The sequence below is a fragment of the Peromyscus eremicus genome, chromosome 6, assembly GCF_949786415.1.
Source record: "Peromyscus eremicus chromosome 6, PerEre_H2_v1, whole genome shotgun sequence".
NCBI lineage: Eukaryota > Metazoa > Chordata > Mammalia > Rodentia > Cricetidae > Peromyscus > Peromyscus eremicus.
Genome location: NC_081421.1, coordinates 93,535,801 through 93,550,967, shown reverse-complemented (window position 1 = coordinate 93,550,967; position 15,167 = coordinate 93,535,801). Strand labels below are relative to the sequence as shown.

At 35.1% G+C, this 15,167-nt stretch overlaps 1 protein-coding gene across 1 annotated transcript in view; it reads right to left on the bottom strand.

Annotated features, from left to right (window-relative positions):
- The window catches only part of Arhgap29 (Rho GTPase activating protein 29), a 35,110-nt gene extending 20,485 nt beyond the window's left edge, over nt 1–14,625 (bottom strand). Inside the window, exons 1-10 of the mRNA XM_059266613.1 lie at nt 14,574–14,625; nt 9,421–9,517; nt 9,006–9,078; nt 7,653–7,701; nt 6,710–6,847; nt 5,912–5,976; nt 5,410–5,520; nt 5,250–5,330; nt 4,927–5,115; nt 4,041–4,178 (exon numbers count right to left, since the gene is read on the bottom strand). Of these exons, the coding sequence (XP_059122596.1) occupies nt 4,041–4,178; nt 4,927–5,115; nt 5,250–5,330; nt 5,410–5,520; nt 5,912–5,976; nt 6,710–6,847; nt 7,653–7,701; nt 9,006–9,078; nt 9,421–9,517; nt 14,574–14,625 (993 nt within the window). The remainder of the gene's footprint in view (nt 1–4,040; nt 4,179–4,926; nt 5,116–5,249; nt 5,331–5,409; nt 5,521–5,911; nt 5,977–6,709; nt 6,848–7,652; nt 7,702–9,005; nt 9,079–9,420; nt 9,518–14,573) is intronic.
- Nucleotides 14,626–15,167: the final 542 nt, after the last annotated feature.

Sequence of the window (15,167 nt, the reverse complement as noted above, 5' to 3'; positions counted from 1 at the left end):
AGAATATAGAAGAAATAAATTACAACACAGACTAAAGAACTGATATGTACAACACATCAGCCAACAGTAAAAGAATACACATACTTTTCAAAGTACATTCACAGAATATTCATCATTGATCTTTTCAAAGCACCTTTTAATTTCCTCTTTATTTTTTCAAAGTTATCAACTTCTTTCTGCTCTTTTTTTTTTGTTTTACAAAAACTTGATACTGGATCAATTTAAAAAAATGTAACAAATTTAAGAAGCCTAAAATCATATAACTAGTTTCTCCTTCCACAATAGAATTAAACTAGAAGTTATTATCAGAAAAAAAAAAACCAGCTGGAAAATACTCAGAAAAGCAAACAAAAAGCTTTTTCATTATCCATCATTCGAAGAGCAAATCTTTAGAAATGTTTTGAACTAAGTAAAAATGAAAACGTATTTCAAAATTTGTGGGCTGTAGGTAAATAACCTTTAGGAGGCAATTTGAAGCATTAAAAGCCTATACTAGAGATGGAGGCAGGGCTCAATGAAGAGAAATCATGAAAGTTAAAAAAAAGACAAATAGCAAGTAAAAACTAATAAAACTGGAAAAAAATCAACTAAAAACTTTTTCAGGAAAAGATCAATGAAGTGTATAAACTTCTTGCAAAATTGGGGGAATATGTGTGCAAATTATTAAGAATGAAAGGGGAAACATCATCTACCCACTTAGACAGCTAAGGGATGAAAGAAAGCTACAGCAACTATATATATATATATATATACACACACACACACACACACACACACACACACACATCAAGTTGAAAGGGATCAATTCTATGCAAGCCATAAGCTACATACTTCACCTAAGAAATAATTAACTTGAATATATCAAAAGAAATGACCATGTAGAAAAAAATTCTTTCAAAATCTCAACCCTAGATACCACACATGCTGCAAGATAAGGAAGAAATAACACAAATTTGATAAACCCTTCCCCCAAACAAAAGTGAAGACTATTTTCTCACTTCATTTTATGAAAGTAGATTACCCTAACTAAAACAAAAAGCAGTAAAAGGGGAAAGGAGGAAGGGAAAATGAGGAGAAAAGGAAGAAAGAGAAAGAGGGGCAATAAGAAGATAAACTCCATGATCACACAGAATAACATACACAGAAAAAACTCAGCAAACACACAGAAAAAAAGAAATTTCTTAACTATATACGAGGCATCTAGGAATTATAGCTACCACCCTATTTAAATAGTAGCTTTTCTTTGAAGACTGAGACTAAGACAAAGAAATCTCCTCTCACCATTCCTATTTAACTGACAGCTCTATAGGGAAATTAAAAGATGCAATAAAAAATAAATAAAAGGACTATAAAAGAGAAAGACATAAAACTGCTTTTATTGCAAACAGCTTGATTTTCTATGTAGAAAAACCTGAAGAATCTACAAAAATCCCTAAGATAAAGGCGTTTACCAAGACTCCAAGATAAAAACACTGTGTCAAAATTATCTATGGTTCTAAATATTATGAAACAATTAGAATTTGAAATTAAGTGGAATGGATATATAAGTTGTATTGTGTATAGATTACTCATAACAGCTCCCAAAGCAAATACATAGATATAAATAAAACCTGTCAAAGATTCTTATGTTGAAAACAAAATTCTGATTTTAAAAATCAAAGACCTAAATAAATGGAGAGATGTACAAACATGTAGTTAATTCTTCACAGTCTGATCTAAGACTTAATACATCCCACTGAAAATGTTTATAAGATTTAATATAAACAAGCTGATTCTAACAATTTTACGGAACATTAAAGGATTTCAAATATAATTTTTAAAAATAATAAAATTGTGCTCACATCTGATTTTCAGTATAAAGCAACAGAATCAAGGGAGAGAATTCAGAAGTAGATACGTATAAATATGGTCAACTGATTCTGAAAAGGTGCAAAGGTAATTTAATGGAAAGAGGATAGTGTTTTCAACCTATTGTGTTGGGACAGGTAGACATCGGTATTGATTATGTCCCCATCTACCACATTTTTGGATGATATTTGTAACATCTTTAAAAGCTGGCCAGGGAGAAATTACATCTGAAAAGACAAGAGCTTGGAGGACATCACATCTTCATATACAAAACTAGTAAGTCTCAAGTTCATAGTTTCAATCAATGTATCTACCACACCAAGTCAATTTCCTCTGCCCAAAATGAGCCAAGAGTAAAGCTGAAGGCCTCACATCTCATTCCCAAAGCTCACTGAGCTCTGCAAAGCAGCCAATCTGAACCATGTGTAGTCTCTGTTCACTTTACTTTTCTTGAGGGAGCTCCAACTAAAATTCTTTTTTGTTATTGTTATTACGTTTTGTTTGAGACAGAATCCAAAGTTGCTCGGGCCTGGCCTCAAACTTGCCATACTGCCAAGGACGACACTGAATTTTGATTCTCCTACCCACTATCTCCCAAATGCTAGGATTACAGGTGTAATCTAGATGCACCAACTACATCTAATTTCCAATGAAGATTCAGAGGCAGAGACAAGTGGATTTCTGAGTTTGAGGCCAGTCTGGCCTATAGGATGAGTTCTAGGACAGCCAGGGCTGTTACACAGAGAAATCCTGTCTTTAAAAAAAAAATCTCAAACTTAGTTAAATCTGGCCACCCTTGCTTTCTGCTCGCCAAAGCTGCCATTCCCTTTGTAATCTTGTGTGTTATGGTTTCTCTTCTATCAGGAAACAGAAGTAATAACTTCTTTCTCTGGTACTACTCTCTTTTCTTAAAAAAGGTATTTGTTAAAATCCTTTAGGTATGACTTTAATATGGCATCTATATGCCCAAAACCAACTTCAACCCACACCTTGCACAAAAATGAACTCAATATGGACTAGTAAGTGTCAGACTCTATAATTTTTAGTACAAAACAAAGGGGGAAACTCTATGACCTTGGGGTAAGTGACAGACATAACATCAAAAGCATGACCCAAACAAGATAGACCTGAAATAAAGAACTTTCCCCTACAAGACACTGCTTAAAGTATAATAGAAACGCTTTGGAATGAGAGAAAATACATGCAACCTCAATCATAGAACAACAAAAAAGGCAATGAAAAATTTAAAATAGTCAAATTATAAATAAGTCCTTGAAACTATTTTTAATGCTATTATAAAATTCTAATTAAAATATAATTACATTACTTCCCCATCCCTTATTCGGAAACACAAGTGAAAACCAAAATTAGATCTCTACCACACACCTACTAGAGCAGCTAAGCATGTCAGAAGATCAAGGACTCAGAGCTAGAATTCTCACACTGATTAGAACCACTCTGGAAAACTGTCAATTAGTTTCTTATTGCGTTAATCATGCATTTGACAGTTGTCACACTTCTATGTTTTCTCTAAAATGTAAAACTATGTTCAACAAAAACCTGTCAACAAATATTTTTGGAGCTTTATTCATGACCCCAAACTACAAACAACACAAATGTCCACCTGGTAAATGGATAAACATTGTGATACACTAGGCTGTTGAAAGCAGCCTGTTTCAAAAGGTTATGCATTATGAGTCCATTTATGAGATACTCAGGAAAAGTTGGGAAACATTTAGATACAAAAAAGCTTATTCTATCATTTTTGCAGATAATGAACAAGATGGAGAACACATCAGTATTGCTAGGGATTAGGTATATGTGCAGTGACTGACAATGGATGGGCAACACTAAGTGATGAAAATGTCTGTTTATCCACTGTGGTGGAAGTTAATAGATTTATATCTATATAACTGTCAACTACATGCCAAAAGGGCCTGTTGAATATGAACTCTAAAAAATACTTTAAAGACATAAATGAAAATGTGATGTAGGATGCTTTGTCTTTACATAAATCATTTTTGGTTCAGTTTTACCAGACCCTGTCTCAACAAACAGAAAGAAAAAGGTAACTCAAATTAGAAACTGAAAGTCCGTATGTTCTGAGTCTCAGAATTTAATCTCTCAGCAATCAAAACTCATCAGGTCCCAAGACTTTTCCCCTGTTGCCTTCAAATAACGAACAAACTTACAGCTTTAAGTGTAAGGTCACACTGGAAAACAAGTGTCCGAAGCTGTGTTAAAATTTCTCTCTTGGTATTTTCTAGGTCATTCCGTCTTTCTTCAACATTTGTCACACAGACTTTGTAGTGTTCATTTGCTTCTTCTACCTTTAAGAACATCACAGGAACAAACAACACTAATCACTAGAATTTATATTAAAAAACTGACTGCAGTTAAAGCTATATTTAAAAAACTGGGAAGTCTTTATGAAAATTCTGAAATCTTTTATTTTAAATATAGTACTATGAAATGTATTTTAAGTAAGATAATTTAAAGATAAATAGCATTTTGGTTGGCAATTTAAGAACATTCGATTTTAATTGCTAGGGGTAATATGCAATTACTATATTGTTTGCATCCATTTCTATTTTAAAAAGCACTGCCTACTTATATTTACCATTTATTTTACAGACTCTGTCAAATTATACTTTTATATTATATTAATTTATATTATATTAATTTAAATTATATTAATATAATTAATGATACAAAGCCTTGGCTTATTCTTGTCAGCAAGCATATAATGCAAAGCTGCCTAAAAAGTAGACTTTATAAATAATCCAGTCAAAAATAAGACACCACTATCCTCTCTCAGCTGCTTCTTTCACAAATCCCTAAGTATCCCAGCACAGTGGTTCCCACAGCATGGGTCTCTACCAGCGGCATCACTGTCACCTGGGGACTTGTTAGAAGAGACACTTGTCAGGGCCCCACTCTTGACCAGCTGAGTAAGAAACTCTGGGTGAGGCCCAGCAGTCGGAGTATGCTTTTCTGGTAACCCAACTCCTGGGAAGGTTTGAGGTCAAATCTTAAGCAGAGTATACTGATTCAAGTTTCACATAACAAAAATGGTACCTTTTGAAGAGCCTCTTCTTCTAGCCTCCGCTTTTTTTCTAGTTGTTTGTTGAGATTTTTTGCTAATCCAGCACTTGAGCTTAGCTGCTCCTCTTCCACACGAAACATGGAAGACTTTGCCTTTTCGTATTCATCTTGCCGTTGCATGCATAGCAATTTTGCCTTTTTGAGAGCTGTCTCTGTTTCGAGCTACACAGAAAAGATCATTTAAAAGATTATAGGAGAGCACTTTAGGGACCCCAGAGTAAGACAGATGGTGTATTTACTGCAGGTGACTTCGGATGGTCACACACACGCAGGTCTAACTCCAATATAATACTAACCAGTTTATTCTGTTGCTGCTTCCAAAGCTCTTTTATTTCTTTCCTTTGTTTTTCCATTTCATTCTTCCTCCCAAGTAGAGGCTATTAAGGAGAGTAAAAAGAAGTAAGTTGTTTTATAAAGGTATTCTACTAAAACTATGCTGTATGTATTAATTTTTACCTGCACAAATTTGTTGGCTTGGAGAGCTGCAATTGTTTGTTGTAAAAGGTTGCTGCTGTGTATGTCGTTAAGAAGAGCATTGGTAAAGAGGGACTGCAGAGGCATAAACTCCTGGAATTTCAAGTGGAAAGGGAAGGTGTGTAAGAGTACAGTTCTAGAGGCACTTGCCTGATATACTGCAGCTCAGTCTCTGTTACATGTCAGAAAAAAAAATAGCACTAGAGTTCTAGATATATCCCTGTCCTTCCAAAAAGACAACTTTAGATTTCTTTCTCTAGTAAAATGACATTACCTATGGAGAAAAATACTGAAATTATGAACTAGTTAGCAAAATTAGTTTCAAAATAGGTATTTGTATAAAATTGTAAATACTCTAGTTTCATTCATAAGGAATAGCCATTTAAATTTAAGTTTCTGTCAATAAGTCCTTTTTTCTATGAGCTGATTGGGAGTTTAAATGAGTAGTCTCTTATAGAACCTGAGGAGTTCACAGAACACTTACTTGTATTCCAATGCTAGATCTAGTTGCCTCTGCCAATTTTACAATATTTCTAGTGGACTCCAATTCTGAAAAGGTTAAAAGACAAAAATTAACATTTTTTTCTCTATATATATATACTCTAAAATTATTTGTGCTTCTTCAATTAAAAGTGATCACACATATTAGTATGCATCATGATATAAGAAGCAATCCTTAATCTAAGTGCTCATCAGAATCCACTGGGGAACTTTGCAAACACACATGCATGACTCTCACCTGTCAGAACGACACCTACCCCAGTGCAGTCTGAGCATAGGCTCTGATGACTCCTACGTCCCTCCAAATACGCCACATGCTCATAAGCAAATCTGCTGTGCCCCTTAGGAAAGTTGCTAGAAAAGGGGCATAACAATCCTGTCTTGCCTATTTTCCAAGTATTAGGGGGTTAGGTAAGGTAACAGATACGAAAACATTTTCTCAGCTGTAAAACTACTGAGCTGCTGTTTCTCCACGCTTCCTTTCTCTCTGCTTACGCATCCACTATTGCTCTCCTCTGCTTTTACTATTATGGATTATACCTCCTCACCCATCACAGTAAGGCCTCTTTAAAGGCAGAGACAGTGTTGTCTTTGTGTGCCTATAAAAAATGTTTAGTATGTATATTTAGTATAAGAAAGCCTATCGCAAGAAAAATTCTATTTATTAAAATGAAATAAACACTAATTAGCAATAACAATACTTAAAAGTCTGCAGAAAACGAATCACAAACAAGTTAGTGCTAACATTTTAAAGTTAATCAGATGTTCTAACAGAACTCACCCAAGTTGAGCTTCTTTTCAACCCACGACACTATGTTCTTGGTGTATTTTGCCCATGTTTTAGCATATGACAAAGCCAATTCTATAGAGTCAGTGTTCTTTAACAGCAAGTTGTCTAGTTCTATAGGGGAGAAATTTCCTGAAATTACAAACATCAAAGTAAGTATATGTTAAGTATGAGCACATAATAATTCTAAAAACAAAGTACATGGATCCTTAGGAATTAATCAACAAAAACTAGTTAAAAATTCAAAGGATAAGTCTATAAAATGCTATTGTTTATACTTAAAATTTTACTGTATTTTCAATCTTTAAAAATGTATTTATTTTTACTTGATGTGCATGTATGTTTTGCCCGAATGTATGTCTGGTGGGCACCATATGCATGAAGCAGGAGTAATCCCCTGAAACTAGAGGTACAGAGGGGTGTGAACTGCCATGTGTGTGCTGGAAAACCACTCCAGGTCCTCTGCAATAGTGAGTGCTCTAATCACTGAGTCACTGTATCTCCAGCCCCTGTATTTTTATACTAATATGTATTTCTATTATTTGAGTTACAATCTGTATGTAATTATGATGTTTACATCATCACATCATCTACTCAAACAAGGTTTCTCTTTACACACACACACACACTCACACTCACACACACACACTTTTTGTTTTTTGAGACAGGGTTTCCCTGTGTAGCCCTGGCTATTCTAGAACTCACTCTGTAGAGCAGGCTGGCCTCCAACTCAGAGACCTGCCTGCCTCTGCCATCCTGAATACTGGGATTAAAGGCGTGCACCACCACTGCCTGGCTCTCTTTATGTTTTATATGTAAAACTTTCCATATCATTTTATATTAAAAATGAATACACTAGATTACAAAGTACAAAGAGATTAAGCAAAATACTTATTGAGAGAAAATGCAAAATATCTAATAAAATCCTGAACACTACCTTTTTCACTGGGTAAGTCCACCGAGTCCACAGAAATGTTTTCAAAAGACTTAACACATGGAAGAAAACAAATTTAAGATTAGACCAGAAAACAACAAACCACTGCTTCCAAAATTCCGTTCTCGATTTTACTATGCTGACATAATTCCTGCTCAAGAATTTCAAGTATTTAAAACTCAAAGGGCCTAAGAAGTCTGCTTAAATACCACAACATTGCAAGAATTACAGTTCCCAAGATTTAACAATGAACAAACTCATTTTATCTGATTAGTTAAAAATCAACGAATCCACATAAAACTTCAATTTCTACAGATCTAAAAAGGTTCAGAAGTTAAAGAAACAGTTACAATAGACTTCAAACAAGAGAAAATCTAGCCATCTTTTGCCATTTTATGACAGGTACACGTCTTTTCAAGTTTTTTAGGCAGCTTAGTATAAAATTTCCTGTGATAAAAATGCCATGCACATTATATTATGTATATATGTAGCAGATACCAGTTACATATAGCTACTCAAACATTTAGAATATGGCTAATCAACTAGAAAGTGAACTTCTAATTTTATTTATCAATTTAAATTTAAAGAACTACATGTAATGGCTATACCTTATTAGACAGTGTTTAAAAATATCATCCCAGTTGCTAAATTTTTTTGTTTGACTGTTTTTTGTTTTGTTTCGTTTGTTTAAAAAAGGGTCTCATATGTAGCTCTGGCTGGTTTGGAACTCACCATGTAGACCAGGCTAGCTTAAACTCATCGAGATCTGCCTGCCTCTGCCTCCCAAGTGCTAGGACTAAAGGTGAATGGCTAAATAAATTCTTAGACAAATCTGATCTACATTGCTGGGCAATACAGGATTTGCAGATTCAATGCAAAAGGGATCAAAGACACCAGGGTCTAAAGTTCAGTTCTAGTAGGTGGATGACACTGGACTGCACTTTTAGGCTTACCTAACCTTAGTTTGCCCTTCTATATAAAGAGAACAGGAAGCTATTTTCTATGTCCATCTCTTGTCTCCACATGCTCATAATACATATACCCACACCCATATCCCCTCACTCCCCCCAAAAAGCTCTTCACTCAAGTTTTGGACCCTATAACATCAAATTCATGAATAGTTAGGCTGCTTTCTTAATACAGCATCACTTAGAAAAGTATAACTAAATTATTACTACAGAAGCTGACCATTTTATCATATATAAAATGAACTAATCTGCTTTGTTTAGCCTCAAAATGGTAAGGTAATCTATAAAGTTTAACATCATCAGATTAATACTAAGATCCACATCAGAAAGCAGCTGTGACAGTAAGTTAAAAATATTAGAGACCTCGCTTTCAGAATACTGGGCCTACCTTACTTCCCCGAGAAACAGGCAGTCGCAGTACTGAATCGTTGCCCACATCTCCCATAAGGAAGTTTGTGAGGCTGTCCAGAGAGGTTAAGAAAAGCATGGAAATAAAAAGACAAGTTATTACACGTCTCTGTCTCTTACTTTCAATCTACATCTAGAATAAATTGCTTTAAGAAACACCTAGGAATCTCATCACACAAACCAGACACAGGCCCTTGCAAACAGAGGCTGCTACTAAGAGTTCTACAGATACTTGCAAGTACAGTCAGTAAAGCAACACAGAAGGTAGCTCTTGTCAAGTTGTGATGCTATGTGATACTTAGTATTTTATTTTTCATATCTCCTACAAATTTATGGACTACATATTCTCATTAAGACATTCAGGTGCACTAACTTAAGTGATAGGCTTTACTTACATATTTCCAAAGGTAAATGCCAAAGTTTCAATGGAGGAAAACACTTCTTGAAATAGATAGTTTTTGTTTTCTTCATTAACTTCCGTAAAGTTCACAGCTAGAAGCAAAGATCAGTTGCAGTAAGTGGTGGAAGAAAACAGGTTTAACACTAGATTTATACGAAGTCATTTACTCTTTTAATCACTGTTACTTCAAACGCATTAAAAGGTTCAGAAACTTAAAATCTAATATACAAAATGGGCAGAACACTTAAGTTCCTTATTAAGGAAATCGTGCAAAAGCATCAGTTTGCATAGAAGTAGCTGGAACTGCAGCTGATGAATGTGTGCATTACAGAATCCAACACATCTAAACAGTGACTGTGAAATTAACCAGTCTTGGGAGTAAGAGTTCATACTGTCCCTGACCTCTTTATGGAGTGTTCTGTGTTATTTTCTTCCCACTACTCTCTGGCATTTTAAAAAACAACTAAAGATGCTGGCCCACTGAAGTGACTAAGAAGTACAAACTTGATATAAACTATAAACAACTGGAGACATAGATACATTTTTGCATACCCTAGAAAGTATGACACAGCATCACATTTAAAAAAACAGTACTTTGGAGAAGTTAAAATCCTATTTATATATAGCTTTATTTCCTGTCAACAGGCTCTAGGGTTCTGAGGTACATTTAACTCACATAGCTGGTTTTGTTTACAGTAGGTATATTCTGACATTTGCATTCTGACAGTTTGCTAATGAATATTATGAAATACAACTTGAAAAGGTTCTTATTTTAGCTTCTTTCTGTGTACAAGTATTAAAAACCAAGACACAATTTATCAAGGCAAAATCTGAAGGTGGAATGGGCTTTTTTTTTTTTATTTAAGTAAGCCATGTTACTCTGTAAGAAGCAGCTGGTCCCTGCATTGCCCCTCCTGCATGCTCTGCTTACAAAAGACAGGGGAGGAAGCTAGGAAGCTACCCTCTGCATTACAAGTCGTTATAAATCATGGCTGGAGTCTGAAAAACAGCTCTATCACCAAAGATTCAGATTTCATAGGTTTATTATTTCATAATAATAATTTATTATTTCAGAAGTTGATTGAAATACGCAAATAAGGTTAGAAAGCAAGAACTCATGAAATTACAACCAGAAGAATTATTGTATAGATACTCCTTTGTAAACTACGGGGTAGGGACACTCAGGTCCCTACCTTTCAAACTTTTCTAAATATCCCTTATTAAAAAAAAGAAAACTTGCCGGGCGGTGGTGGCGCACGCCTTTAACCCCAGCACTCGGGAGGCAGAGCCAGGTGGATCTCTGTGAGTTCAAGGCCAGCCTGGACTACCAAGTGAGTTCCAGGAAAGGCGCAAAGCTACACAGAGAAACCCTGTCTCGAAAAACTAAAAAAAAAAAAAAAAAAAAAAAAAAAAAAAAAGAAAAGAAAGAAAACTTAAGAATCAGTCAGTGCAAATAATAAGAATGTTTCTAGATCTTTGCCCTGGTTAAGTTGGAGAAACAGACTCCACTTCTGCCTAAAATAACTAAAAAACGAAACAAAATCCTGTACAAAACTGAAGAAGAAACCATCTTAAAGACATTAAATTATTAGGCAATAAAAGGCAGTAATCTTTTTGTTGTTGTTTTTTTAAAGTCAGGATTTGGGCTTCTCTGTGTAGCCTGGCTGTCCTTGAACTCACTCTCCAGACCAGCTGGCCTTGAGCTCAGAGATCTGCCTGCCTCTGCCTTTTCAGCACTGGGATTAAAGGCATACATATGCCAATATACCCAGCTAAAGGTAGTAATTTTTGACAGACAAGAAACTAACCATGATAAGCTTACAATTGCCTCAGTTTACTGCCTCATATTACACAAAGTAGATTTCCAAAGGACATGTCCAGAGTTATTTTTTTAAATGTTATAATCTGAAGAATCAGTTAATCAGGAGGACATAACAATTTCTGTACATATTTATAAATGTATAGAGCTGCAAAATTCATAAAGCAAAAACTGACATAACCATAATGAAAAATGGACACATTGTCAGTGAAAGACATCTTAATACTCCTCTCAATAAGTGACAGGAAACATAAAGTAAGGAAGGATCCAGAATACCGAATGATACGCATCAACCAACTTGACAAGACAGACATTTTTGTACAACTCTACCCAGGAGCAAAATGTACAAAACACAAGTTCTTATCAAGTGGATGTTCAGTAACACAGCCATATTATGAGCCATAAAACATCTCTCAATAAACATAATCGTTCAAATTATTCAAAACATACTCTCTGACTACATGGACTCAGATTAGAAGAAAAAAATTTCTGAAAAATTATTGAACACTTGGCAATTAAATAGCATCTGTCTATATAACCCATGGGTCAAATACAAAGAGAAATTAAAAGTACTTTGAACAGAGTGGAAATGAACACACAGAACAGCAGAATCTGTCTGTCAAGGAGAAGAGGACAGGCAGAGAGGAGAATCCCAACAGGACTGTCCATGCAGCAGCATTTACTAAGCAGTAGCATTAACACAGGAGTAGCTTGCTGTATGTCTATTCGACCACAACAACCACTTTAATTTTTCATTGGAGAGTACTTTATAACACTATCCCAATTTTCATAATTATTCTTCCTTTCCTATAGGTATATCTTTTCATGACATTAAATACAATTGGGAGATACAAATAATTATTATAATGACTGTAAAAGTAATGAAAAGGTAATTATTTTGATCCATCTTTCTTGTCTTCCTTCCTATTTGAACAAGGTTTCAGTCAAATGAGAATTCCAGTGACTGCCTTTCCCTCCCCTTCAAAGCAGCTCTGTATTTCTATATGCTTTATTCTTGTTGCTCCTGCTCCATTTCAAAAGTCTTTGAACAATGTTATACCTTCTCATTCTCTAGTTCAGAACCCTGTACCAACATTATTTTTCAGTCAGTGTTTGGTCCGAGTTCAGTCAACACTCTGCTGAAGGAAGCCACAGACCACACAGAGCCCTCTAGCTCTCACTGCTGACTCCTAAGTAAGAAGATAGGTTCTACAAACAATCCACTTAGGCCAAGTCTTCGCTCTCTTTCTTACTATACACGAAACTCTAACATCTTAGCCTCAGTATCCTCATTTATAAAGTGGTATGAATTGTAACTTCAGAAGTTGCTGTGGGAACTAAATGACCTTGGAAAACCATACTCAAACAGCACTATCAACTTTCCATAGTGAAAATTGAAAGCATTCTTTACCTTAGTCTTCAATCTCCTTACTTATCTTCAACTTTCAGCTGTTTTACCACTTACTCTGCATACAACCTTGGACAAACCTCTCAGGACACTTCAGCCTCCTTATCTGCTGAGGGAGAGCTGATCTGACAGGTTTATTAATCTCAGAATTGTGCTGATTATGTGAGGTCATCCATGTAAAGCATTTAACAACCTAAATAACATTAGCTATAATTACTAATTATTACAAAACTAACCACTTCCTTCCATCATGAAATATTCTACTCTCTTAAAAGTTATTTGTTAAAATACATGGAAGAGTAAAGCTTTGGGGTTTCAGACAAGGGTTCAAGTCTGACCTTGACCACTTCCAGTACTGAAAGATTATCTAAATTTACTTTCTTTGCATGCAAAGCAGCATATCAAGGACAGAATGAGAAACAAACATTAAGCCTTGAATTCAGTAGATATGTGCACCCTACCTCAGTTCTGTACCCATCAGCAGACATTTTTACCTCATACAGATCTTATCTTAGGCTGCTCCCTTTATATTTTACTAGACCCAGAGAACTTATCATTTCTATACTACTGAGGAACCATTTCTCTAGGTGCCACATGCTACAGACTAACATTTACAATAGTTTCTTTCACATGTTTCTTCTACTTTTCTCTTGCTTTTTCCTATACATTGCTTAGCTCAGAGTTTTGCTTCTAAAATGTTTCCTTTCTTTTCATTCCTACTACTACTAGCTTCATTTAAAAGAATACATTTTGTCTCTCTTGAGATTTAGATTTAAATTTAACAAATGATACCATAAAAGCTTTAGGAAAAAAGACCTAGAAAATGGTGAAACATCAGAGTAAGGAAGGCCTTCTAATAACTAAAACTCACTATTTGTCTTGAAAAAACAAAATAAAATAAAATAAAACTATTAAAACTATTTTAAAAAAGACTGATGCTTTAAAATACAAAAATAAATAAAAAGATAAAGCACAGAATGAATAAAGTTATAACCTATAGTAAATAGCTAATGTTAGAAATACAAAGCTTCTATAAGTTATTCATATTTAAAAAATATCAAACATCAAGAGAAAAACAGGAAATAGACCAATTCAAATAAAAGGATGTACAAATGACTCTTGGAACATACTCAATTGCACTCAAAATGGAGAAAATGCAGATCAAACCTACACCAAGATATCAGTTTTCACTACGAGCCCAGGTAACGAATATTGATTACTAGCACTGCTGGTGGTGGCAGGGGAATCAGCTCCTTTCACATTAGCAGAGGGCAGGGCCTGAGGACATCTGGCAGTACCCAAAACTACAAGCACACGAGCTCTCTCAATACTATGGACTAGGAATTTGCAGGGCTTCACATAGAAGCAGCAGCAGGAAACAATGTTAACATCTACAGGAATGAGCTGGTTAAATTACAGCCGTCAGCATTATGTATAACCACACAGCTTTGAAAAAAAATTAAATAAAAACCAAAGAACTGAGAAACACCTTCTGTGCAGACGAATGAGCAAGCAGAAGAATACTATTATTTGTAAAGCAAAGAGGTTAAAAAGGAGAACTGTACACATGTTTGCTTGTTTATGTGGTGATGTATTTCTGGAAAGATTCAAAAGAAATTAGTGACAGTCATGGTCTATCTCAGGACTAGAATGAATGGCTAAGGTCTGAAAAAGCAATACCCTCTGAGCCACCTGCATTTTGACTGTATGAATGAACTACATGTTGAAAAATTAGGTTTATAGAACAGAAAGATGAGGCTTCAAAAATGTGTGTGTAATTAAGGTTTTTCTTTTTCTGTTTGCCAATTTTTGAATACAGGGCAATATAGAGATGAAAAACACAAAAAATTCTTTTCATTTGTATTATCAATAAAACTGACCTAAACAGTTGAAAATACTAAGTACATCATAAATTACTGACGTCCGAAGATGTCTTTATCTGCTTCAAAAATAGGCTGTATCTCTCTTACCATATTGCAAATATTTTGTCAACTGCACTTCCTGCTTGGAAACAGAAAGAGACACAGGAACTACAAATCACTGCCAGAATGAATGGGAGAAAGCTAAGAATTGTTCTTTTTAAAGTTATTACAAGGTAAATTCCATGTTTACAGTAAAAAAAAAAAAAAAAAAAGGCCACAGGAAAGATTCTGTTTTAGAACTAGACACATTGCGTGATTTCAAACCTGTGGCAACACAGACAGGCTACACAGCCCTCAGTTACTCTGTGTACAGTCTACACAGCCCTCAGTTACTCTGTGTACAGTCTACAGCCCTCAGTTACTCTGTGTACAGTCTACACAGTCCTCAGTTATTCTATGTACAGTCTACACAGTCCTCAGTTATTCTATGTACAGTCTACACAGTCCTCAGTTATTCCGTGTATAGTCTACACAGTCCTCAGTTATTCCGTGTACAGTCTACACAGCCCTCAGTTATTCCGTGTACAGTCTACACAGTCCTCAGTTACTCCGTGTACAGTCTACACAGTCCTCAGTTATTCCGTGTACAGTCT